We start from the raw sequence: 27,173 nt of genomic DNA, 5'->3' as shown, positions 1-27,173 counted from the left end.
TTATTATACTCTGGGGTCTTTTCAGACCCCAAAGTATAATAATCGGAGACCCGGAGGAATAAAAACAATAAAAAACTACTGTTTGTTACCTGTCCCCCGGCTCCTACGCTGTCGGCCGTCCTTCTTCAATGACGTCGGATGTCACATGACCCTGGACGCAGGCCGGGTTCATGTGATGTCAGAGACGTCAGACAACTAGGAAGGAGGCCTGGCCAGGATCGTGGAGAGGTAATTAACAGTGTTTTTTATGTTTCTTACCTCTCCTGGTGCACCAATCATTACACTCGGGATCCGAAAAGACCCCCGAGTATAACGATAGTAGCGGTAGCGGCTGTCACCGGGCCCCTAATGTCCCGGGCCCTGTGGCAGCTGCCTCTGCTGCTATGGTGGTAGTTACGCCACTGAGCAGGAGGCTTATTTTTTCTGCATCCTGCTGCAAAAACAATGGGCAAAAAATTCGGGGTAGAATCTGCCAAGGATTCGGGGATGGAATCTGACCTCAAATCCGCGTAAGATTCATACATGTGAACGTACTCTAAGGATGAGGCCTCACGTTTTTTGAGCCAATCCAGAACAAGTTTGAGCAGAAGTTAGAAGTATAAAAATTTTCTATATATTTCCAATTCTATTGGAAACCATTCTTGGCTTTGGCTCAAAAAACCACCACAAGATCTGCAACGAAAAAAGCTGCGTTCCCGCAACGTGGGCCTTAGCCTTGGCACCATCTTTGGAGATCTCCTTTACGCCCCAGTTTTTATTATAAGAAATTCCAAAAGATCTAACAAAAAGTTAATATATACCTTTAAAACTTTACGAAAAGCACATTTACTTTCGATTGGAAACACATTCCTCAAATTGAAGGGTCGGCGTTCTCTCGAAACCAATATCTGAACATCTTTACAAATAAAAAGTTTTTTTTTTTTTTAACACAATGCAATAGACATAAAACATAGTAAAATTTAATTGCTTTCAATTTTATTATCCTCTATAAGTCATCTCAATATGGTGCTTTGCTTCTTTTTTTTTTTTTTTTTTTTTTTTATTCCATATCCAAAAACAGCTCACGTCGAATAAAAACGAGATGTGAAAAAAAAAATCCAAAAAAAAAAAAAAAAATTATCCTCATCGGAAACTTTTTTTTTTTGTAGTGACACCCATCGGGAGGTTACATCGATTGCTTGGTTATATATAGTAATTTTTTGGAGAATTTATAAATCAACTAAAAAGGTGAAAAAATTCACGGAATTTACAATGTTCAAAAGTAAGTGATTTTGGTCCCTTGTAAATAGTCCAACCTAAAGAGATTTACAGTTTTTTCGTTAAAAAAAATAGTCAGCAGCAAAAAAAACTCTGAAGGAGAATCAGTCCGGCTAGTCAGTCTTTTCGGTCTTGGCGTCTTTTACGACGACGTCTGACGATTTCCTCAGGGCCCCCTTTTCTGAGTTGCTATTTCCTTGGGTGCTCTCCGAGACCCCCCCGGATTTATTTGTCGAATGTTTCTCCAAATAATTGAGCATCTCGCTTAGAACGGTTTGGAAGGTGCTTAGAGCTGCGCAAATGGCCGGAGTCCCGAAACCATGAGTGATCAAACTGGAACACAAAAATCACACACACAAAAAATGAGTCATATTTGGGGATTATTCAAAGTAACTAGAGATGAGCGAGTAGTGTTCGATCGAGTAGGTGTTCGATCGAATACTACGGTATTCGAAATACTCGTACTCGATCGAACACTACTAGCTGTTCGAAGTTTAAGGTTCGATGCAGAACCGGCGTTGATTGACAGAATGCTATACATTCTGCCAATCAACTCTGGTTCTTCTCTACCTTTAGAAGTCTTCTCCGTGCAGCGCCCCCACGGCGTCTTCCGGCTGGAATTCACTCTGCCTAGGCATCCGGCCTAGGCAGAGCCGACTGCGCATGCGCAGGCATGCCCTCGCCTGCGCCGTCGGCTCTGCTCAGGCGTCGGGCCGGGCAGAGCCGACCGCGCATGCGCAGTCGGCTCTGCCTAGGCCCCGATGCCTAGGCAGAGTGAATTCCAGCCGGAAGAAGACGCGGGGACGCTGCGCCGGGAGAAGACTTCAAGGAGAATCCAGCCCGACCGTCACTCATGGACTTGGTAAGTATAATTGTATCGAATTTTGCGTACCCCTGAAACGAGCATTTCCCCCCATAGACTATAATGGGGTTCGAAATCCGTGTGCAGCTCTTCGAATCGGATTTCGAACCTCGGACATTTTAGTGTCCGCTCATCTCTAAAAGTAACGTAAAAAAAAAAATAGCCTTGAAGTCATGACATGAGATTGCTTCAAAATCAATTCCTTCCATAAGAATATTCCGCAAATCTACCGGGGAAAACTTTTACGAGGAATTCTAGTTTTACGTAGAATATTTTATTTTAATTCATTGCTCGTTTGCTTTTTTTTTTTTTTTTTTTGAACATTATCTGTAATTGTTCAAAAAATTTTTTACATTTTTTTTTTAAAAAATCCACTATAATTTAACATGATATTGGTGTAGTGTATTGCTTTGAATAGGAAATTCTGAATCGTTGAATGGGTCTCGTCTACATAAGCTGGAATGTTCTTTGTCTAATCATGCAACCCCTGGGCATCGGAATGGTAATTTTTACCTTGAGAAGTTTCTATCAGAACATGGATTACTGTGAAGGATACATACAGACGATGAATTACTTATCAGAGCCTTTGTCCTACATAACCTCAGATGCGATACGGGTTATTTCGGTAGAGCTAGCTTTTGTGTTAGACTGTCTTTCATGTTAATTTTTGTTTCAAATTTATTTTAAGTTTTTTTCTCATACTAGATAATTTAGAATGTATTTTTTTAGTCTATTCCTAGTCATCTTAAGATGTACTGTATCCAATCCTTATCTAAGTGACACTGATTTTTTTGGAATTAAAGGGAGTCTGTCGCCAGACCCCAGCCCCGCAGATAGATAGGTTAAGGTCTCCTGAACCAAACTGTTTTAACCCTTGAGAATTGGTGACTCCGCTACCAAGATATTATACCCAATACCCAATTGAATACCCAAATTGGCAGGTAGCAGCGGACTTGTCCTACAGAGGAGACGTCAGAAGATGTGAGTAGCAGGGTGAGGAAACCAGGAGTGGCGAGGACAACACACGCATCCAAATGGGTGGGACTCACAGTCACGAAATGTTGGTAAATGGTTCACTCTTTAATGGTTAAAAAAGCACAACGCGTTTCAGGACTTGTATCCCTATTTCAAATATATGGAAACTGTTCAGTAAAGCTGTGAGCCCTTGACCTGAGAAGCCTCTGTGATGGAACAATTTCCATGCACTTGAAAAAGGGATACAAATCCCGAAACGTGGGTGGAAGTGAACCATTTACCAACCTTTCGTGACTGTGAATCCCACCCATTTGAGTGTGTGTGTTGTCCTCCCCATCTATTTGTAGGGCTGGGGTGATAGGCTGGGTTCCTCCTCATATAGCATCACTTTACAGGATGGGAATAACACATTAATGGGAAACTCCAACTTGCCCATCTTATGTAACATTGGCTCAATAGTCAACAAATGTAACCCTAAAAAGTTGCAATATATTTTTGCTGCTTTTAATAAGTTTCAGTTATGCTAAGTTCACACTAGTACAAGGTGTATATTCTTCTGGAAAAATGGAAAACAGGACTGCTGAAATAGCCCAAGGGACCCCATTGACTAAAATGAGATCTGTCAGGTATCCGTTGGGTGTTCATTCTTTTTAACTGAGGCAGTGAGATGAAAAAGTTGGGCTTGCAGGACTTTTAACCAGATAAGGGCCGGATGGACACCCTGGGCAGCTTAAGGCTCCGTTCCCACGGAGTAACACGTTTCAGAGTTTGGCGCTTCAAAACAGATCCCATCGACTTCAATGGGTGCCGGCTTACGCACGCTACCCATTGAAATCAATGGATTATAAAGCCTCCCATTGATTTCAATGTGTAGCGCGCCTAAGACGGCATCCATTGAAATCAATGGGATCTGTTTTGAAGCTCCGCGCTCTGACACGTGTTTACTTGTCTAAATGAGCGGCGCGTTACTCCGTGGGAATGGGGCCTTAGATTTTAATGTGCTTAGATGGATATGCTAATCTTATCATAGGTCTATTATTAAAGGGGTTTATGGCAAAACATGTTTCGGACATCCTTAGGATAGGCCATCATGGGGTGATCAGTGATGATCTGACTAGTAGAAATACCCCAAGATCTGTATATAGTGGTTCCGGACCTCTCTGTATGGTTTTAAGTTGTAATATGGGGCACAAATATGCAAACATCCCCTGTATGTGCCATATTCCTCGCTCTCTAATAGAGATGAGCGAGTAGTATTCGATCGAGTAGGTATTTGATCGAATACTATGGTATTCAAAATACTCGTACTCGATCGAATACTACTCACTATTCGAATGGAAAAATTTGATGCAGAACCAGCGTTGATCGGCCGAATGCTATACAGTCGGCCAATCAACGCTGGTTCTTCTCCTACCTTTAGAAGTCTTCTCCGCGCAGCGTCCCGGCGGCGTCTTCCGGCTCTGAATTCACTCTGCCAGGCATTGGGCCTGGGCAGAGCCGACTGCGAAAGTTCGCACTACAATAAAATGGCCGCTTTGACTGTAAGCGGCCATTTTCTTGTAGTATGGGCATGCGCAGTCGGCTCTGCCCAGGCCCGATGTCTGGCAGAGTGAATTCAGAGCCGGAAGACGCCGCCGGGACGCTGCACGGAGAAGACTTCTTGGAGAATCCAGCCCGACCCTCACTCGTGGACTTGGTAAGTTCTATTTGATTGAATGTTGCCTACCCCTGAAACGTGCATTTTTCCCCCATAGACTATAATAGGATTCGATATTTGATTCGAGTAGTTGAATATTGAGGGGCTACTCGAAACGAATATCGAATATCGAACAGTTTACTGTTCGCTCATCTCTACTCTCTAATGATCGGTAGTGATCCTAGTGGTGAGACATCCATCGATCACACAGCGATGGCGTTCCATACAAGAAAATTCCGATAAAATGATTCCATAGTTAACATTAATTCTATTGAATTAACAAGACCTATTAAGCTCTTGAGAAAAAGGAGATCATGATTCTCCAGATCCAAGAAATTTGTAGACTTCTTTGTCAAAAAGTTGTCAGAAGTAGAAGGCAACCCCAACCTTTCCTAAACTAGGAATCAAATTAATTCACTCCATCAAAATGAAGGATTGCCGTAGAGATATTTTGGGCTGAGACAACCTATAAAACTTACAGAATTCTCTAAAACATGGTAACAATGAGATTTCTGTAGTATTTTAAAAGTAAAAATTCACAAAACCCATTCAAGCTACCACCTTAAATACATACCTAAAATGTGTTAAGTGTCTCTGAATATCAAGGTCTAGAATTGGTGTTGGCCTTGAGGAGCCCAGTGGTGACCTGTCTTGGCTGAGTAGGTCCTGAAATTCTTTGCAGATTTGCCTAAAAAAATACAAAACCCATAAAAATTCAAATATAGAAATTGTATATAGAGATGTGTATGTATTACGAATTTGAGTTGGGGGTCATTAAGAATATAATAAGGTATAATTAGTACATAGTGCTTCAACTAGTCAAGGTCATCTTTTAGAGTCAATAGTCATGGGGAAGAAAGGATAGGAAAGATTTCGGAGGGCACTAATAGATTAATGGGTTGTCCAGGTAGTTAAGATTACCTTGACCGATCTAGGCGACACTGGATGATAGACCAGGGGGTACCAGTCTTGTTCGGATTATGTGATCTGGGTGTAAGAACCAGGCCAGGACCCCATTCACAAAAACAAATTTCACAATATATGACTAGTACATAGTAAAAGGATCAGGTCACCTCCTTTTTAACTTTTCTCGGGTTCTTCCGATTCTGCATGACCTCTTTAGTTCTCTATATAGATTGGGCTCAACTGGTCCATCCAAGAGCAAGGAACAGGGTCTAAGGCCACCAAAACATCTTGTACATAGATTGGTCCAAGAAGCTGGTAGCCATTACACAAAGATTAAAAGGGGTCTAGTAAGTGGAGGAACATCTCCCGAAAAATTAGTTGCAAATTTTTTATTGTGGCTTTTTTTCCTACTTTGGAGTCAACCAACTATATAAATATAAACAATGGAATATTAACCATGTATTAAAGACCCAATCCGACAATTTTACACCGATAACTTCAGTTCTCAATTGTTTAGTTTTCCAACAAAGCATTAAGCAACACAAGAGTATGGAGAAAAGGGTTAAAAAGTTCACAAAATTGCCACAAAAAAATTCGTTAATGGCCAAAATGAACATCGTCAAAAACCCAAGTACTCACTTTGTGGCAAGTATCATCTTTTTCCTCGCTGTCTGCTCCTTCTGTTCCATGTGTTGCCTAGCCAGATGTTCTCCTACGGCCTTTGCTGGAAACTCTGTCTCACAAGTGTATCCAAAATCTCGGGCTAAATGGAGGGCCTCTCCTGCAAAGAACGGAAGACTAGAATTGGTATACGAGAGAAGGTAATGGGTTGTGGGCCGCAAATAGATTGGCTAAAAAAAACAGTCATCCATATCATTGACCTAGAAGCATCGCTACGACCCTTTATCTAAATCTGGACATGCATGTGAGATGTATATTGGAAAAACTGCTGATCTCAGCACAATGGCCCAAGCATCTAAAATGTATGGAAGCTTGTTGACTCTCCTCCCTTTGTAGATGTCTTGGGGGAGCAGGATCAGGCCTGTTTGGTTTCTCCCCTCTTTCCTTTAAGAACACACGCTTGCTCAATACTTTTTTGGCTAGATTTCCCTGATCCAGAGATATCAGTGTTGTTACTTTCAGCCACCAATATAAGTGTACAGTCAAGTTTCCATGGGCCCATCGATGACACTGAGCAGTGGAGACCACCCACTTGGTACAAAAACATCCAAGGGCAACACCTTCATGGAGGTTGTATTTTGCTGCCCACTGCATTTCCAACCTTATATTACACCAGACCAATGAGTATGTCTCGAGACAGTATAGAAGTCATAGAAAGTCATTATCTCTTAAAGGGGTTGTTCATGAGTATGTCCCAAGACAGTTTAGAAGTCATAGTAAGTCATTATCCCTTAAAGGGTTGTTCCATTAGGATATTCCCTGCCCATGTACCCTATTAAGAAGCATAAACCTCATAGGCAGATAGTGCCCCCTACTCTGGTGATCTTAAACTATCCATGATATACAAGGCTCCCTATTCTTGAGAGTAGTTGGCTGTATCGTGCCCCATCAAGATAATCTGCTTAGTGCTATCCATGGACAAGTTCAATGGGGACTGGAAGCCTTTCTAGAAAGTATAAATAGGGGAACTAACATTTTGGTATTTGGTATTGATCCAGTGATTTATTCCCATTGCCCTATCTGGAACTAAGAAGAAATTTTTCTCCCCTTATATGGGGCACTCAGTGTCCTCCTTATGGTTTTTGCCTTAATCTGGATCAACATGGTTGGTTTACACGTTGGACTCATGAACCGGAGCCATTCAAACCAAGAACGGACACAAATTTTGTGAATCCAAACAGAGTATAGATGAAATCAAACACCCTCCATGGCATAACCACAAGATCTCCATTCTCGAGAGAACCTACAAACGGTGGCTTACTCCATATTTCTACTATAGAAATACCCATTTTCATTAAAGTTCCTGATTTTATAGTGATGGGCCGAGACAGGTGGATGGTATATGAGCAGCTGGCTATATCAAGCTGCTTAATGGGTTAACTGGACAAGTTAAAGAGGTCACTGGAAGCCCTTCTAGATAGTAGAAATAATGGGACCCAGCATTTCAGTCTGAGATATTAAGCCATGGATTTATTCTGATTACCATATTCCGGGAAGGATTTTTTCCCCCTATTATGGGGCAATTGGCGTCTACTTCATGTTTTTTTTTAGTCTTGCTCGGGATCAACTTGGTATTTTTATGGGTTGGATTTGATGGACTATTTTTCAACCTCATCTACCATGTTACTAGGCTGAGGGAGCCAATTACAACCGTGAAAATTTTCTACCAAATATACACCAAGTTCAAGGTAACGAAACAGAACGTAGATAAAGTCAAAGACCCTACAAGGTAAAACCACAAAATCTCCATTCTTAGAAGAACCTAAAATATTTGGATTACCCAAATCTACCATTTCAATTAAAGCTTCCCATTTCAAAGTGATGGGCTGAGACAAGGGGTCCTCAATATATGAAGATGGACCTATCTCTTGGCAATATTTTTGGATCTTTGGACAAGTTCATGGACAAGTTCCTAAAAATATTATAAGTTATTGGATTTAAGACTTTGGTATTCAATATAGATCCAAAGTTTTTTTTCCTGATCACCATATCTGTAGTTGGAAAGGAATTTTTCCTCAAATTTTTTTTGCCCTACTCTGGATCAACGTGGTAGATTTATAGGTTGGACTTGACAAACTGGTGTCTTTTTCTAAACTCATCTACTATGTACATGACGAGGCAGCCCATGGGAAACCAAGAAACTCTACTACCGAGCAAAGACAAATGTCAAGATAAACCGAACAGAACGTAGGCCGATAAAATCAAACACCACAAGATCTCCATTCTTAGAAGACCCTAAAATCTATGGATTACTCAGTTCTACAACAGAAATGCCCATTTCAATGAAAGTTTCTCATCGTCAAGTGATGGGCTGAGACAAGTGAATTAATGAAGAGAAATGTATCGGAAAGATCTCTTAAGACCTTAGAAGAAAGACCTTGCTCGATTTGATCAGCTCGTCCAAACATTCAAGGGAATAAAAGGGAGAGGGTTTGTAATGCCCACTATATGAGGATACACTTTCATCCCCCTCTGACTGAAAGCAGAACTCCAATCCAGGTACTTTATCTTCTCCTACACTGTGTGACTTCATCTAAAATGATCAAAGACAAGTGGGATATATTCTTCAGATCTGAAAGTTCTGAACAACTGCGAAGATTTACAATTGTTTGAGGACTGGAGAATGGCATAGTTAATCTGATTCCAAGTTGCACGGGCTGTAGGTGGGAGGGAGAAGCAAACTTACCTTCCACTAAGGATGTCAACAGCGTTACGTTAGCAGCTTTTCGCCTTCCCGCAGGTAAGTTTAGACCAAGCCTGTCCAACTTTTCTCTTAAACAACGGCCCCCATTTTTCGACTTTGCCCTGGAAGAAGGATAAGCCCGACGTTGAGTCCAAGGAAAGTAACTATATGAATGTCTTATTTATTACGGACGTATTAGACCTCATTGTCATTGTCATGTAGCTAAAAAAGTTTGGACAACACTCTATTATTAGATTGTTATACTATAGTATTATCAGTAGGGTTGAGCGATAGGGATCGGAAAAGATCGGATTCCGATCGGCGATCGAGTAAATTTCACGATCACGATTGGAATTCCGACCCAATCTTTTCCAGCGGGATCGAGATCGGAGGTTATCTCAAGATCGGCTCAACCCCAAAAGAGACTTTTCCCTTAGAAAAGCATTGACCAGGGTTGAGGATCGGGATCGGAAAGGATCAGATTCCGATCGGCAATCGAGCAAATTTCTCGATCGAGATCGGGATCAAGATTGGCTGGAAAATGATTGGAAATCGGATTTTAAAATCGATCTTGAAATCTCAAGATCGGCTCAACCCTAATTATCAGGGGTGGAACTTGATGGTACAGTCACACTTGGTTGTGGAGCCTTAGCAGGTCCATAAGGTGACCAATGCTATAAACAATGCTTTGTAGTTGGGGGCCTGGTACAGATTTTGCATTGGGCCACAGGAGCTTGGTTTCTCATAGCAAATATTAAAGAGAGTAGGGAATATTGCTAGTACAACCCATTGGTGGTCCTCAGAATCTCCCATGATCCCCAGAACGATGCCGATCTTGTGCAGCCCCCTTCCGAGTTTTCTCTGCATGGTGGCCACTCTTGGCCACCCAGCTTTTCAAGGAGCTGCAGGTGACCCTATTCTCTTGAATGGGGCTGTGCTGTGTTTGCCACCACAGAAGGTGGCTGGGCACCTACAGTTAGGAGAACATAGTACTATACCACCTTCAATTTCAGGATCAGAAGATGTTCCAGAAGTAATTCCCCCCAGACCATAATGTGATGGCTTACCCTAGTAATAGGGCCCTTCTGTCTAGGGGCCCCATAGCTGCTACATGGACAACCCTTACAAGATGAATCCCATTGTGTAGCCTATAGGACTGAACTAAGGCAGGATACAAAGATATCTTAGCAAGTATTTTAGCTACACTGTATTTGTCTCAACCTCAACTTGTCTTATAGGTCCATAAGTGGAAACATGGACAACCCTATCCATATGTCCTATTTAGACATGGACATCATATAGGGGGTGTTTTCAGATTACATGGACCTAGGGCAGGATTGGTCATATGACATGAAATATTCTATCATGTTCAGGTTATTACATGTGGATCAGAAGGGGTATTATGTCTCCTTAAAGAGACTTCTACTTTTCCGCCATGTTTTTGTATACAGTAGAGACCATACAATACCTGCTAAGGGTTCTGGGAAAGGAAGAAGAAACTTAAGAGGGGAAATAACCCTGCAATGGAGGAGTTATTATGGATAGATTTTAATCCCAGATCATGGCACTAGTTTTCTGAAAAACCAGGCATTGATCTATAGGGAGCTACCTTCCAAAAGGTGGCGCTAGAGCATATTCCTCTTTTTCCACCAAGGAGGACTTATTTGCATACTCTTAAAGATCTATTTAAGTAATGTAAGCTTTGTAAGACATATAATACCTTGCACACAGCAGGCATGCACTAGATTTTATATGGCGCTATAGTAGAACTCCTTTCATAATTGCCTAATACAAATATAGAAATATTGACCTGCTTTTACCTTCGTAATATTCCACCCAGGAGAGAAGCGTTGAGGCATTCGGGAGGAGAGAGACGTCTTTTCACTTCTGCTATGGTGACCTTGTATTTTGACGTGGAGCTTAGCAAAGAGAGCCGGCCAGGAACTGAGCAGAACAGGTCTGTGGGGTTTACTACGCAGGTACCTCCTTAGAGGGAAGACAAACACGAAGCAGATGTTATAAGGGCTCACACACTATAGTCACAATGTATTCAGAAACCCTGCGAGGAAGATAATTCTACTCAGATTATGCAATATTAGCAGGCAGTGACTGAATCTACCATGTTTATTCCTGTGTATTATTGATCCTTGTGTCTGTTATTACCAATATTATTATGTTATGTCAATTTGCCTCTGTCTCCTGGTGACCATATAAATAGTGTTTTTCTAGAATATTCTGAACTTTAATTTTTGTAGACTTTCAATGAACAGATATAATACAATCAATGGAAGTATCTATCTATCTATCTATCTATCTATCTATCTATCTATCTATCTGTCTGTCTGTCTGTCTGTCTGTCTGTCTGTCTATCTATCTAGCTATCATCTATCCATTACATTTATCTATTATCTATCCCTCTATCTATCTATCTATCTATCTCCTATCTATCTATCTATCTATCTATCTATCTATCTATCTATCTATCTATCCATCTATGTATCCATCTTATCTATCATTTTCTCTCCACGTATAGTGTTTATGGACCCAGCACATTTCTGGCTATCTATCTCCTATCTATCTATCTATCTATCTATCTATCTATCTATCTATCTCCTATCTATCTATCTATCTATCTATCTATCTATCTATCTATCTATCTATCTTCTATCTATCTATCTATCTATCTATCTATCTATCTATCTATCTATCTATCTATCTATATCTCCTATCTATCTATCTATCTATCTATCTATCTATCTATCTATCTCCTATCTATCTATCTATCTATCTATCTATCTATCTATATATCTCCTATCTATCTGTCTATCTATCTATCTATCTATCTATCTATCTATATATCTCCTATCTATCTATCTATCTATCTATCTATCTATCTATCTATCTCATATCTATCTATCTATCTATCTATCTATCTATCTATCTATCTCCTATCTATCTATCTATCTATCTATCTATCTATCCATCTATCTGGATATCATGTGCAGTATTATATGAAACATATTCTGATATGTTCTCAAATATTAACCAGAATAAAATACTTCAGATTAAAACCATTTTATGCACTTTTATTGACTATTCTAACAGTGTTAATAGATAGATTGAATAGATAGATAGATAGATAGATAGATAGATAGATAGATAGGAGATAGATAGATATCAGAAAGATAGGTAAATAGAAGCTAAATACATAGACAGATGTGAGAAATATAAGATAGATAGATACTGTAGATACATACATACAATAGTTTAGATGTGTAAATATATATACAGAGAAATACATAGATATGAGGAAAATAAGATAGATAGCTGTATATAGAGAGAAAAGATATACACATACATACATAGATAGAAAAGAGATAAATAGATAGACAAGAGAAATATAAAATAGACAAATACATAACAGATCAATATGAGATAGATGGATAGAAGACAGACACATACCTACATAAATAGAAAATAGATAGATAGATAGATAGATAGATAGATAGGAGATAGATAGATAGATAGATAGATAGATAGGAGATAGATAGATAGATAGATAGATAGATAGATAGATAGATAGATAGGAGATAGATAGATAGATAGATAGATAGATAGATAGATAGGAGATAGATACATGGATAGGAGATAGATAGATAGATAGATAGATAGATAGATAGATAGGAGATAGATAGATAGATAGATAGATAGATAGATAGATAGGAGATAGATAGATAGATAGATAGATAGGAGATAGATAGATAGATAGATAGATAGGAGATAGATAGATAGATAGATAGATAGATAGATAGATAGATAGATCTGCTAATCTAGAATATAGAAGCTATTACCCTTTGTAGAAATGGCAAAAATATTGATGAACATTAGATTAATTGTAATTTTTTTGCCCGTAGTTGCTGATCTATATAACACACAAAATTCTATTTTTTTCTGTGAATTCAACATGTAAGTTTTATACTGATAAAAAAAACAACATCTAAAATGTGAAGGAAATAAAGAATTTTTAAATCTCTATTCTTTACATGAAAGATTAATTTACAATATTATGAACACAATTAAAGTGCTATAAATAGATTTACAAAAATGAAAGTTTGAGGTTTAACTTCAATATACAAGTGAATACTCCTTATAGAAATGGAAAAATAGCAGACAGATAAATGGTCACAATTAGGTGGTGAGATTTTGTAGGTTTGTAAAAGATAGGTAGGTAGATAGATAGACAGCGACATGTATAGATGGTTTAATAGATAGATAGATAGATAGATAGATAGATAGATAGATAGATAGAATATAGATAGATAGATAGATAGATAGACAGCAAGATAAAAAGATGGTTTAATAGATAGATGGATAGAATATAGATATATAGGAGATAGATAGATAAATAGATTAATAGATAGATAAATAGAACATAGATAGATAGATAGATAGATAGATAGATAGATAGATAGATAGATTCTCTAATTCCCTTAGTTTTTGGCTCTGTATTAGACGTTACGCCTGTGCCAGCTCTTAGTACCCAGTGCACCTCACATCTATATGATATGTATCCCCACATAATACACTTTGACGTGTGAAATTTAAATTAGCTGTGGCCTGTATTTCTTTATTCTACCGTCTTCTTTGAGGCTGACTGTACACTATATATTTTTAATGTACATGAATGACAATTGCACTATGAAATAAATCATGAACATGCCCACAAAAGGATCCTGCTGGTAACAACAATCACATTGCTGAAGGCTACGTCTAAGCTTCAGCTCAGCACTGCCTGGATTCTGGAGAAATATATTATTCACACCATATACATGGCAGGATGTGCTTATTCACACATAGAAGGCCACGCATGCAATTTGTTACATTGTTATCAAAGGATAATTATTAAAGGATAGAACATTCTATTAATATAGACTGATTGTATTGTTACATTATAATATACACACAATATAACTGAGTGATAGGCTGACCGTGCCAATATAAAGGTATAAGGATACAATACATAGGGATGGAAATATATTAGCGATAGGAAGATATGGCATTATTATATTATATCAATATCCAATAATGAAGGACAAACATATAATTATTATTTTTAGTAAAACTATTACTATTATAAGCTATTAAACAAGGCAGGACCAAGAGGTTTTATATATTTTACAAAGCTTTTGGAAAGTAGAATTTTCCATGTAGTTTGTATAACACTTCCTTCTTTGCTGTACTACAATGTCATTTGTGAATATTAAAAATGTGATAATAGATAGATAAAATATATAGGTAAGCAAATACATTAGTAGTAGATAGATAACAGAAAGACATTAGATAAACAGATATTAGATAAATAGATAGATATAAAGATAGGAGATAGATAGATAGATAGATAGATAGATAGATAGATAGATAGATACTGTAGATAGATAGATAGATAGATAGATAGATAGATAGATAGATAGATAGGAGATAGATAGATAAATAGATAGATAGGAGATAGATAGATAGATAGATAGGAGATAGATAGATAGATAGATAGATAGATAGATAGATAGATAGATAGGAGATAGATAGATAGATAGATAGATAGATAGATAGATACTGTAGATAGATAGATAGATAGATAGGAGATAGATAGATAGATAGATAGATAGATAGATAGATAGATAGATAGATAGATAGATACTGTAGATAGATAGATAGATAGATAGATAGATAGATAGATAGATAGATAGATAGGAGATAGATAGATAAATAGATAGATAGGAGATAGATAGATAGATAGATAGATAGATAGGAGATAGATAGATAGATAGATAGATAGATAGATAGGAGATAGATAGATATGAGATAGTTAGTTAGATAGATAGATAGATAGATAGATAGATAGATAGAGTAGATGCCTAATATATAGATAATAGATTACAAAGACAGAGGATATACAACACAAAGGTATACTTAATTACGACAGACAGATGGATCGATGGATAGATAGATAGATAGATAGAGCATAGCTATTGAGGGTGCAAAGATAACTGGGCCCTAGAGACCCAGGGTGCTCAAAGGCCTATCTAAAGTGTATAAGACCAGTATTATACATAGTATATGGCATCTGGAGGCCCTATTACAAATTTTTCATTGAGGCCCAGACGCTCCCTGTTGGAGAGATAGATAGATGATAGATAGATAGATAGATAGATAGATAGATAGTAGATAGACAGAAAGATATGAGATCGATAAATAACAGATAGATAGATAGATAGATAGATAGATAGATAGATAGATAGATAGATAGATACGGTAGATAGATAGGAGATAGATAGATAGATAGATAGATAGATAGATAGATGATAGATAGATAGATAGATAGATAGATAGATACGGTAGATAGATAGATAGATAGATAGATAGATAGATAGATAGATAGATAGATAGATAGATAGATAGATACGGTAGATAGATAGGAGATAGCTAGATAGATAGATAGATAGATAGATAGATAGATAGATAGATAGAGATGCATAAAGGTATTTGATGTGACAATGGCTTCACTACAGTTTTACAATTATCTTTGATCTGGCTCTTATAATTGCTCTAGATAAGTTTTAAGATACAGATAGATAGATAGATAGATAGATAGATAGATAGATAGATAGATAGATGATAGATAGATGATAGATAGATAGTAGATAGATAGATGATAGATAGATGATAGATAGATAGATAGATAGATAGGAGATAGATAGATAGATAGATAGATAGATAGATAGATAGATAGGAGATAGATAGATATGAGATAGTTAGTTAGATAGATAGATAGATAGATAGATAGATAGAGTAGATGCCTAATATATAGATAATAGATTACAAAGACAGAGGATATACAACACAAAGGTATACTTAATTACGACAGACAGATGGATCGATGGATAGATAGATATATAGATAGATAGATAGATAGATAGATAGAGCATAGCTATTGAGGGTGCAAAGATAACTGGGCCCTAGAGACCCAGGGTGCTCAAAGGCCTATCTAAAGTGTATAAGACCAGTATTATACATAGTATATGGCATCTGGAGGCCCTATTACAAATTTTTCATTGAGGCCCAGACGCTCCCTGTTGGAGAGATAGATAGATGATAGATAGATAGATAGATAGATAGATAGATAGATAGATAGATAGATACGGTAGATAGATAGGAGATAGATAGATAGATAGATAGATAGATAGATAGATAGATGATAGATAGATAGATAGATAGATAGATAGATAGATAGATAGATAGATACGGTAGATAGATAGGAGATAGATAGATAGATAGATAGATAGATAGATAGATAGATAGATAGATAGATAGATATGCATAAAGGTATTTGATGTGACAATGGCTTCACTACAGTTTTACAATTATCTTTGATCTGGCTCTTATAATTGCTCTAGATAAGTTTTAAGATACAGATAGATAGATAGATAGATAGATAGATAGATAGATAGATAGATAGATGATAGATAGATGATAGATAGATAGTAGATAGATAGATGATAGATAGATGATAGATAGATAGATAGATAGATAGATAGATAGATAGATAGATAAATTGTAAGGAGCAGTGTGCAGTGTGAAACTATAATGTACAGTCTATAGAAGCCGGATTATGTTTCAAAGAGCATTCAAGTATCTAGAAGTCAGGAGGAACATTGTAGAGTCTTGAGGAAGTGTAAAAAGTATCAGATACAATTTCATATTCCGAGAAACACTGCGGAGTCTTATGTTTAAGGATCTTATGTTTAAGGATCTGAATTTTAAGAGAACGTTGTAAAATATGAAGAAAAATTTTAACAACAAATAAAAAACTCTAAGGAACTTTGTTACATTCTTACACAATATGGTGGAGCCTCTTACATTGACCTTAAGATATCAGCCAAACCGGCCAACCATCCAATGTGTACTGGAACCTCATAACACCCCCATGGCAGATGTTGGGCTATAGAAGGCCTGAACATGTTGAATTGGAATTTTCTAGAGTTAGAACATTGCAGCACTAAAAGAACATTGTTGAGTCTTAAAGAATCTTCTAAAGACGTATTCAAGTAATTTCTCGGGCGCTGAAAGGAAGTCATCTTTACGATCATTGTAGATGTGAGAGCATTGGAAGGGACATTAGTCTAATGCGTACGGCCAAGACGATATATCTCAAAGTCTTGTAGGATTTAATGGTTATCTGATAAGGTATATGACCAACGTCCATCGATTCCGCAAACCTGAGACATAACCAAGACATATACGTTCCTTCTCTGGAGCCTCGGAACTTAACCTTAACCTCATTCTAGAGTTATAATGACTCGGACTTTGTTACTTTCCCTGTTTGTGTAATGTATATGTGACCGATTTACTATATATTGATGGTGGTAAGGCTATAGTATATATATATATATATGATAATGACAATGTTGCGGTAATACAAAGTTAATAAGAACTAATAATAATAAATAACTATAAATAATAATAATAATAATAATAATATAAAAATCTTGTGTGACCTCAAGATATCCATATGAAGCCGAGAGATGTGAACTCGTGTATACTGTAAGGAAGTAAAGCCTGTAATACAGATGGCGCATTATGTCACTAGTATATGCCAGATGTCCGTATGTTATTTGTTTAGCATGGTCATCGCAATGCACAGTGAATGTTAGGCTGTGATACGGATATCAGGTAGGGATGGAGTCCGCCATGCTGGGTAAGCTGCTATATCTATAGTGTAATATATAAACTTGTAGTTCTTAGGCCTCGGTGTAAACTCTGGAACAGAGCCCTCAATTATCACATATCATCTACTGTATTATACGGGATTATTTGTATGGGCTGAAGAACATCATGGGAATGGTCATACTGCAGGATATTGGCGTAATAGCAATCTGTGCACCCACTTTAGTTGCACCCCTGATAATCCACAATACTATACTATATTATACTACACTATACTATGCTACACTATTCGGCAGTCTCTATACTATGTAATATTACAATACTCTGTACTATACTATATGTAATTACTTACATACAACACTACACTATTCTATACCGCACTTTAATATACTACACAATACTCTGCTATATATACTACAATTCACTATAGTATTTTATACGATACATAATTATTAGCCTGTGATACTATTTTAAACAATAACACTTTACTGAGTGTTGTATATTATTCAATATTGTATCACATATTATACTATATTATACCAAATATTATATTTCATTATATCCCATATTATACTTTATTATATACCATATCACACAATATTATACCGCACACTATACTATATTACAGTATATCCTATATTATGCCACATATTATACTTCATTATATCTCATATTATACTACATTATACCTCATATTATACTATATTATATATCATATCATACTATATTATACCTCATATCATACTATATTACACCGCATATTATACTATATTAAAGTATATCCTACATTATACCTCATATTATACTATATAATAACCCATATTATACTATATTATACTGCGTATTATACTATATAATAACCCATATTACAGTATACTATATTATTCCACATATTATACTATATAATAGCGCATATTATATTACAGTATATCCTATATTATACCTCATATTATACTATATAATAACCCATATTATACTATATTATACTGCATATTATACTATGTAATAACCCATATTACAGTATACTATATTATACCACATATTATACTATATTATTCCTTATATTATCCTATATTTTGTTCCAATATTAGAACTCATACTATACCCCATATTATACTATATTATACCACATAGTATGTCTCATATATTATAGTCCACAATACACTATATTATTCCTCATATTATTCTATAGTATGCTGCATAATATATAATTTTATCGCACATGATACTATATTATATCTCACAATATATTAAATAGCATATTATATTATATTATATCTTATTATATATCACATATTACATGATCGCACATGCTTAATTTCCATCTTATATGACAGCACCATATGCAATAAAAATACCTAAGACACAAGTAGTAGTAGTAGTTAATATTGTCCCTTTATATGATGGCGCACAACCTCTCGGATGACATAATACTAATATCACATGTGCTTTATCCACCTCCAGCCATTCCCTATTATCATTCCCATGTAACAGGTTTGCCATGAAGGCCTAGTGAGAGGCTACGACATGTCTACGTTACCAGTGATGTGGCAGATACATGATATGCCTTTATGGGATGAGGTAAGGGGTGAAGTATACTCTCCTTATAATGGCTGATACCCCTTATTACCCCATACCCCGGTACAGATGAAGGACCGCTGCTAAGCTAGGGATGTAACCTAGAAATGCTATAATAAGATGTTATATAATAATGGGATGGAGTGATGGCTGGAGAATTCTTCCCCTTATACTAACCTGGCTGTTATATACCACAAGCCGGGGTATCCCGGTCATTTATATGTGACCCTAGTGATGTATGGGATGAAGTCATAATCCCTTATAATGACTGAGTCCTACCTCATATTCCCTGTAATATGGCATTAATACATGGCCCAATGGTAAGTGGAAGATTTCAGTCTTGTGTCACAGTAGGAACAGATATTAAGTGTAATCCCATAATAAGTGACACGTACCATAGACCTCCTGTCCTGGCATTGATATGAAGCCCAATACTAATAAATCTAGTCCTGAAGGAGGGACATGTTACGTGTCTATGGGATATGGGATATTACACTTTCCCTGGCACCCGCACATTGATACGTACTGCTCCAGTACGTGGGAGACTTACCCCGTATCCTGACATTGGAGGGTCAGATATTTATGGAAGGGTCATATGATGTTCTATGGGGTAAAGGGATTGTACTTTTCCCTTTTAATAGGTTACATTGCCCATACACCCCATGCCCTGCCATTGAAGCATGTCCATTCTTGAGTGTCACATATAGTGGTGTAGTCGGAACATATGATGTGTCTATGGGATGACGTGATGGGTAGAAGGCCTGTCCCTATGATGGCTGAAGTCGCCCCATGCCCTGGAATCCTTGACCTTGACTCATGGATTGTATATATACTAATATCATATGATGTATGTATTTAAATGGAGGCATTGTGCATTTCCCCTATAATGACTGAGGTCTCCCATGTACCTCTTGCCCTGGCATTGTAGAATGGCTGTTACTCAGTGTCAGATACCAATGTAATGGTTTAGCAAGAATGTGTCTATGGGTTGATGTGATGGGTACGGTGTCCTTCCATTACTATGACTCAAGTCTCCCGTATACCCATTTCCCTGCACCCGGGCGCTGTAGCATTGTCATTTCTGAATGTCAGATATTAGTGTAACGATGCAGTAAAAACTTATCATGGGTACATGGGATGACATCATGAGAGCAGTACCCCATTATTGAGGTCACACAACCCTTATGGTCTGAGCTGAAAGTCCAATATTAATAGTAGGAATATATCATAAGTCTACAGGATGAAGGAAATGGGCCTTTCCCCCATAATGCCTGAAGTCTCCCATTCTCCTTGCCCTGGCATCCTGGCATTGCCATTCTGTATGGGATGATGTGATGGGTACAGAGTCTTTCCCTTACCATGACTGTAGTTCCCCATACACCCATTGCCCTGATATCTTGGCATTGCCATTCCAGTATTTTACATATTACTGTAGCAATATAGTAGGAACATATAATGTGTTCATGGGATGACTTGACGTGTCTTTCCCCTACCATGACTAAAGTCTCCCATATACCCCTTGCCCTGATATCCTGGCATTGTAGCATTGCCAATCCTGGGTGTTACATATTAGGTCGTGATGTGGTGGGAACACATGATGTGTCTATGGGATGGCGTGACGGGTATGATGCCTTTCCACTGGCATCCTGGCATTGAAGCATTTCCAAACCTGGGTGTTACATATTAGGTCGTGATGTGGTATGAACACATGATGTGCCCATGGGAGCATGTGACGGGTAAGATGCCTCTCTGCTAGTATCCTGGCATTGAAGCATTGCCAATCCTGGCTGTTACATATAGGTAATGATGTAAGAATACATGATGTGCCAATGGAATGACGTGACGGGTATGATGCCTTTCCCCTGGCATTGAAGCGTTGCCAATCCTGGGTGTTACATATTAGGTATTGATGTGGTAAGAACATATGATGTGCCTATGGGATGACGTGATGGCATCCAGGCATTGAAGCATTGCCAATCCTTATGTAATAGGTAGTGATCTGGTAAGAACATATAATGTGCCTATGGGATAAGTTGATGGGTACGATGCCTTCTCCCTGGCATTGAAGCATTGCCAATTCTGTGTGTTACATATTAGGTAGTGATGTGGTAAGAATATATGATGTGCCTATGGGATGACGTGACGGCATCCTGGCATCGAAGCATTGAAGCATTGCCATTCCTGGGTGTTACATATCAGGCCGTGATGTGGTAATTAAATATGATGTGCCTACGGGTTGATGTGACGACTATGATGCCTTTCCCTTGGCATTGAAGCATTGCCATTCCTGGGTGTTACATATCAGGCCGTGATGTGGTAAGAACATATGATGTGCCTACGGGATGACGTGACGGCATCCTGGCATTGAAGCAATGCCAATCCTGGGTGTTACGTATTAGGTCGTGGTGTGGTGAGAACATATGATGTGCCTATGGGATGATGTGACAGCATCCTGGCATTGAAGCATTGCCAATCCTGGGTGTTACTTATTAGGTCGTGGTGTGGTAAGAACATATGATGTGTCTATAGGATGACGTGACGGCATCCTGGCATTGAAGCATTGCCAATCCTGGGTGTTATGTAATAGGTCGTGGTGTGGTAATAGCATATTATGTGCCTATGGGATGATGTGACGGGTATGATGCCTCTCTGCTGGCATCCTGGCATTACATATCAGGCCGTGATATGGTAAGAACATATGATGTGCCTACGGGATGACGTGACGGCATCCTGGCATTGAAGCAATGCCAATCCTGGGTGTTACGTATTAGGTCGTGGTGTGGTGAGAACATATGATGTGTCTATAGGATGACGTGACGGCATCCTGGCATTGAAGCATTGCCAATCCTGGGTGTTACGTATTAGGTCGTGATGTGGTATGAACACATGATGTGCCTACGGGTTGACGTGATGGGTATAATGCCTCGCCGCTGGCATCCTGGCATTGCATATCAGGCCGTGATGTGGTAAGAACATATGATGTGCCTACGGGATGACGTGACGGCTACGATGCCTTTCTCCTGGCATTGAAGCATTGCCAATCCCGGGTGTTACGTATTAGGTCGTGGTGTGCCTATGGGATGACGTGACGGGTACGATGCCTTTTCCCTACAATAACTGAGGTTTCCCATCCGCCCCTTGCCCCGGCATCCCGGCACTGACGCAAGGCCCTCAGCTAAGTGGCAGATAATACTCCAGTGCTTCAGACTTGGCCTAGAGTTTTTAACCAAATAAGATCTGACGTCTCCATCTTGAAGTAAACGCCTCGCCATCCGCATGTCATTCACCTCTAAGCGATTTGACAATCTCAAGATCTTTTAAAACTGAAAGGAGTTCAGATCATATTAATTCCCCAAAAATGTTTTGATTCAAAGTAGTTTGTATTTTATGTTGCCAAGGGCAAACGGAAGAAAAAAACCTTGTTGCTGGTAGTCTTGTCCTCTCTTCATGGCCTAGAGGCGATAGTAGTATTTAAGCTTTTTGAAATTTGCCTGGGGCGTCCAGGCTGCATGATCACAAAGAGGAACATGAGTTTTTTTGGACTCCATCATCGAGATATCATGAAACGGTACGGGCCAAAATGTCACCATGTGATTTTTTTTTTTTCCTTTGTCTCCAAATATTTCGAACCTCATCCCCCCCCACCTTATACGTTCCATACGACTGTACATTTGACTTTTTATCAAACAATTCTTCAGAAAACACACTGATCTTTTTGACTAAGCATCAATTCCCCCCCCTCCCCCCAAAAAAAAGTGGTGAAAAAAGTTGATTTTTTTTTTTTTTTTTTTAATGATTAAAAACACTGCCTGCTCCCGTAAATAGCAGCCCGGCTTCTTAGTAATTTCTTTTGAAATTGGTTATCTGAATATTCAACTAAGGCAAAAGCTCGACTCTGTATGAACAACATTAATATGATCTCTGCAGAGTTTGCTACTCGGAAATATTAGCATATCAAAGTAGGTGCCTTAGGCTGGAAAAAGCATCGATACACAAGAAGCCGGCAGAGTAAAGATTATTGGTTGTGATGGGGAGAGTAGAGGAGCTGGAGGGGATGCGGTGCACACCATTAACTAGAAGTGATAGCAGCGGGATCTTTGCGTCACTTCAGCTGCAAATATTATATCTAGACCCTACCATCCCGGGTCTGGTGCTAGAACATCTCCAAAACAAGGCGCTCCAACAAGGAACAACACCCATCTGTATGAAAGGACCAATGGGACACTAGAGAAGAAGCCTACAAATTTACAAAATTACTCTAAACATAACCTAGGTGGAATCTACCACAAAGTCGTTCTCCAGGGGTCCACAACAGAAAAAAAAAATTGGGTTTTCTTATTCTTCATTCTAACACGAACAATAGAGCCTTACACAACGGCGGATGGACTTTAGGATTCCCGTCCCTTTAAGATATATTTTTTTTTTTATCAAAGCAGATGTAATGATGTTGCTCGTGTCAAGAGACCGACCTCGCGGCTTTAATCTATTCACTACTTCCTTCATTGAATTCTGGCTCTGCCCTTTGGCCTTTTGGAGGCGTAGACAAAGGAAAAGGCCAAAATAACCCAAAAAACTAAAAATAAATAAAATTTTTCCATTGCGGTAATGGTCGACCTGTCTCTTGAAGGCGGAATAAGGATCGGAATGATCTTATTATGGAATTTAGAATAATTTTTAGGATATGTGTGTTTAGAAGGGGATCTGGTATGGCCGGGACGACAAATATTAAGTATTATGTTATAGGATTATTATATTATAATATAAGGGAGATGGAATATTACATAGACCACGGCATGGGTTTGGTAACTGATAGATGAAACTACAATGTGTCTTATATATTAACTGGGGTTTGAACTAAATTCTGAAAATTTTATACAAGGATTTAATACGGTAATATTAGAATAAATAATAATAATAATAATAATAATAATAATAATAATAATAATAAATTATACTCAGTATAATCGGACAATACAATATATGTGGATATTCCAGGCTGAGCGGAGCTGTCCATTCAGCACCAGCCCTGTCCACTTGCAGACATTACTATCTGACACCTTCCCTATGGTTAGAGCCTATGTCTGTCTCTATGTACAAATATATATTACTCTACTGTATATATGTATGCCTGTTTGTATATGGGTGCCTGTATATCTCTTTATGTGGGTGGGGGGTTTATGTATTTAGATGCATTCTATACAAATAATGATACGATATGAATCATATAGTATAATATCGAAGATACCAATGAAATAGATAGATAGATAGATAGATAGATAGATAGATAGATAGATAGATATAGATAGATAGATAGATAGATAGATAGATAGATAGATAGATAGAGATAGATAGATAGATAGATAGATAGATAGATAGATAGAGATAGATACTTGGCCATCAGACTGGATTTAGTGGTGCAGTGTATGTCCTACAGGCTCATATATGTATATAAGGTACACAAATATGGGAGAAATAAATAGGTAGGAGATAGATAGATAGATGGACAAAAATATAGACACAAAGGCGGTAGTAAGATAAATAGATAGGTAGATAGGAGAAATAGATAATAAGAAAGATGAGTATAGAATAGATTGATGGATAGATAAGAGATAGCAATTTAGAGAGATTAATAGGTAGGTAGATAGAAAGATACTGTGGATGCGTAATAGAAAAATAGATAGAAAATTAGGTAGATAGAAAGATGACAGAGAAATGGATGGAAGGATAACAAAAAAGGATGGATGGATAGATAGGAGATAGATAGATAGATAGATAGATAGATAGATAGATAGATAGATAGATAATGAGATAGATGTATAGATACATAGTTTACAGATATAGATGATAAGTAGCATATAGGTATGTTCGATAAATGTATAGATTGATAGATAGATAGATAGATTGATAGATAGATAGATAGATAGATAGATAGATAGATAGATAGATAGATAGTGTAATGGATGGATGGATGGATGGATGGATGGATAGATAGATAGATAGATAGATAGATAGATAGATAGATAGATAGATAGATGTGATTATACAAGGCCTTTGCACAATGCTATCAGTCTCACAGTTAACCATTTCCTTTCCCCAGTTCATCTGATACAGAGAAGATCTGTCAAGTACCAAGTGGAGAATCCAAGCCTCAGCCAGCCGCAGACAATGACTACTCCTACTGCTGCTCTAGCCAACAAATGTCGTCATAATAACGCACAGAGCTGCAGGGTGTGTATGTGCCATTACTGAGCAGTGTATGACATGATGGACTTACATATAATACTATAGAGCAGATTGTATATGTACACTCCTTCTTGTTTTACAGGATTTCAGATGGGATACAAAGAACACACTGATGGGTCACCTACCTCTTCTGATCACACCTCCCTGACTGTTAAGCACAAGTCCACACTGGGCCTCCACCGATCCCTACAACAAGAAATGAATGAATGAAACAATGGAAACTAGGGAAGAAAAATATTACAATGTCAAGGCCTAGTTATCTCAAATCTATCTAGCTATCTATTTTCTTTCTTTCTTTCTTTCTTTCTTTCTTTCTTTCTTTCTTTCTTTCTTTCTTTCTTTCTTTCTCCTATCTGTTCTATCTATCTATCTATCTATCTATCTATCTATCTATCTATCTATCCCTTCATATCTATCTATCTATCTATCTATCTATCTATCTATCTATCTCCTATATCTATCCCTTCATATCTATCTATCTATCTATCTATCTATCTATCTATCTATCTATCTATCTATCCCTTCCTTCATATCTATCTATCTATCTATCTATCCCTTCATATCTATCTATCTATCTATCTATCTATCTATCTATCTGTAAATCATCTATTTCATATCTTTTATCTATCTATATATGAATGATCTTATCTGTCTACCTCTCATATCTATCTATCTCTCTATCTATCTCATATTATCTACATATAACTTATATTATCTATCATTTATATATTATTTTATCTATGTTTCTATTATCAATCTATATCATATATTATCTATCCATTTCTAGACAATATTATCTATCTATCTATCTATCTATCTATCATCCATCTATCTCCTATCTATCTATCTATCTATCTATCTATCTATCTATCTATCTCCTATCTATCTATCTATCTATCTATCTATCTATCTATCTTCTTCCTATCTATCTATCTATCTATCTATCTATCTATCTATCTCATATCTATCTATCTATCTATCTATCTATCTATCTCCTATCTATCTATCTATCTATCTATCTATCTATCTATCTATCTCCTATCTATCTATCTATCTATCTATCTATCTCATATCTATCTATCTATCTATCTATCTATCCATCCATCCATCCATCCATCCATCCATCCATCCATCCATCTATCTATCTATCTATCTATCTTTCTATCTATCTGTCCATCTTTCTTTCTATGTATCCATCCCCCATGTGCCTTTCACATCCTCGCACACACACTTTTCTCTTCTCACCACCATAAACCATATGCACCCGGAATATAATGTGAATATGTATGAGGACATACTTAACCATATTTAATTCCCAATTTTACCAACAATACCGGTGATTTCCTGAATTTCTAATGTCTATAATCTTCTAGATATCATTTCCCAACACTAAACCAGGCCTTTGAAACCAGTCTGGCAAATGGTGGGATAAGGCAGTCAGGTCATGTCACCTCTCTCCCCCCCCCCATCAGACCCTTTACAGTCTCTACATTTCTTTCTAAGCCCGAATTGTAAGATCTCTTCAGAAATAACACACGTTTGAGTTCTGCCTTAAAGTGATTATGAAATCG

The 27,173-nt window shown here is 37.5% G+C and overlaps 1 protein-coding gene across 2 annotated transcripts in view; it reads right to left on the bottom strand.

Annotated features, from left to right (window-relative positions):
* Positions 1–870: 870 nt before the first annotated feature.
* Positions 871–27,173, bottom strand: part of TFAP2D (transcription factor AP-2 delta) — a 30,528-nt gene continuing 4,225 nt past the window's right edge. The window contains exons 3-8 of one of the 2 annotated variants that reach the window (XM_075269277.1): positions 25,728–25,788; positions 10,881–11,046; positions 9,064–9,182; positions 6,336–6,477; positions 5,365–5,478; positions 871–1,590 (exon numbers count right to left, since the gene is read on the bottom strand). In XM_075269277.1, the coding sequence (XP_075125378.1) occupies positions 1,371–1,590; positions 5,365–5,478; positions 6,336–6,477; positions 9,064–9,182; positions 10,881–11,046; positions 25,728–25,788 (822 nt within the window). In that variant the 3' untranslated portion in view covers positions 871–1,370. The remainder of the gene's footprint in view (positions 1,591–5,364; positions 5,479–6,335; positions 6,478–9,063; positions 9,183–10,880; positions 11,047–25,727; positions 25,789–27,173) is intronic. The other variant, XM_075269279.1, reaches the window with a different exon arrangement.

Source organism: Leptodactylus fuscus, chromosome 3 (assembly GCF_031893055.1).
Source record: "Leptodactylus fuscus isolate aLepFus1 chromosome 3, aLepFus1.hap2, whole genome shotgun sequence".
NCBI classification, from domain to species: domain Eukaryota; kingdom Metazoa; phylum Chordata; class Amphibia; order Anura; family Leptodactylidae; genus Leptodactylus; species Leptodactylus fuscus.
This window is presented reverse-complemented; position numbering and strand designations above follow the sequence as displayed.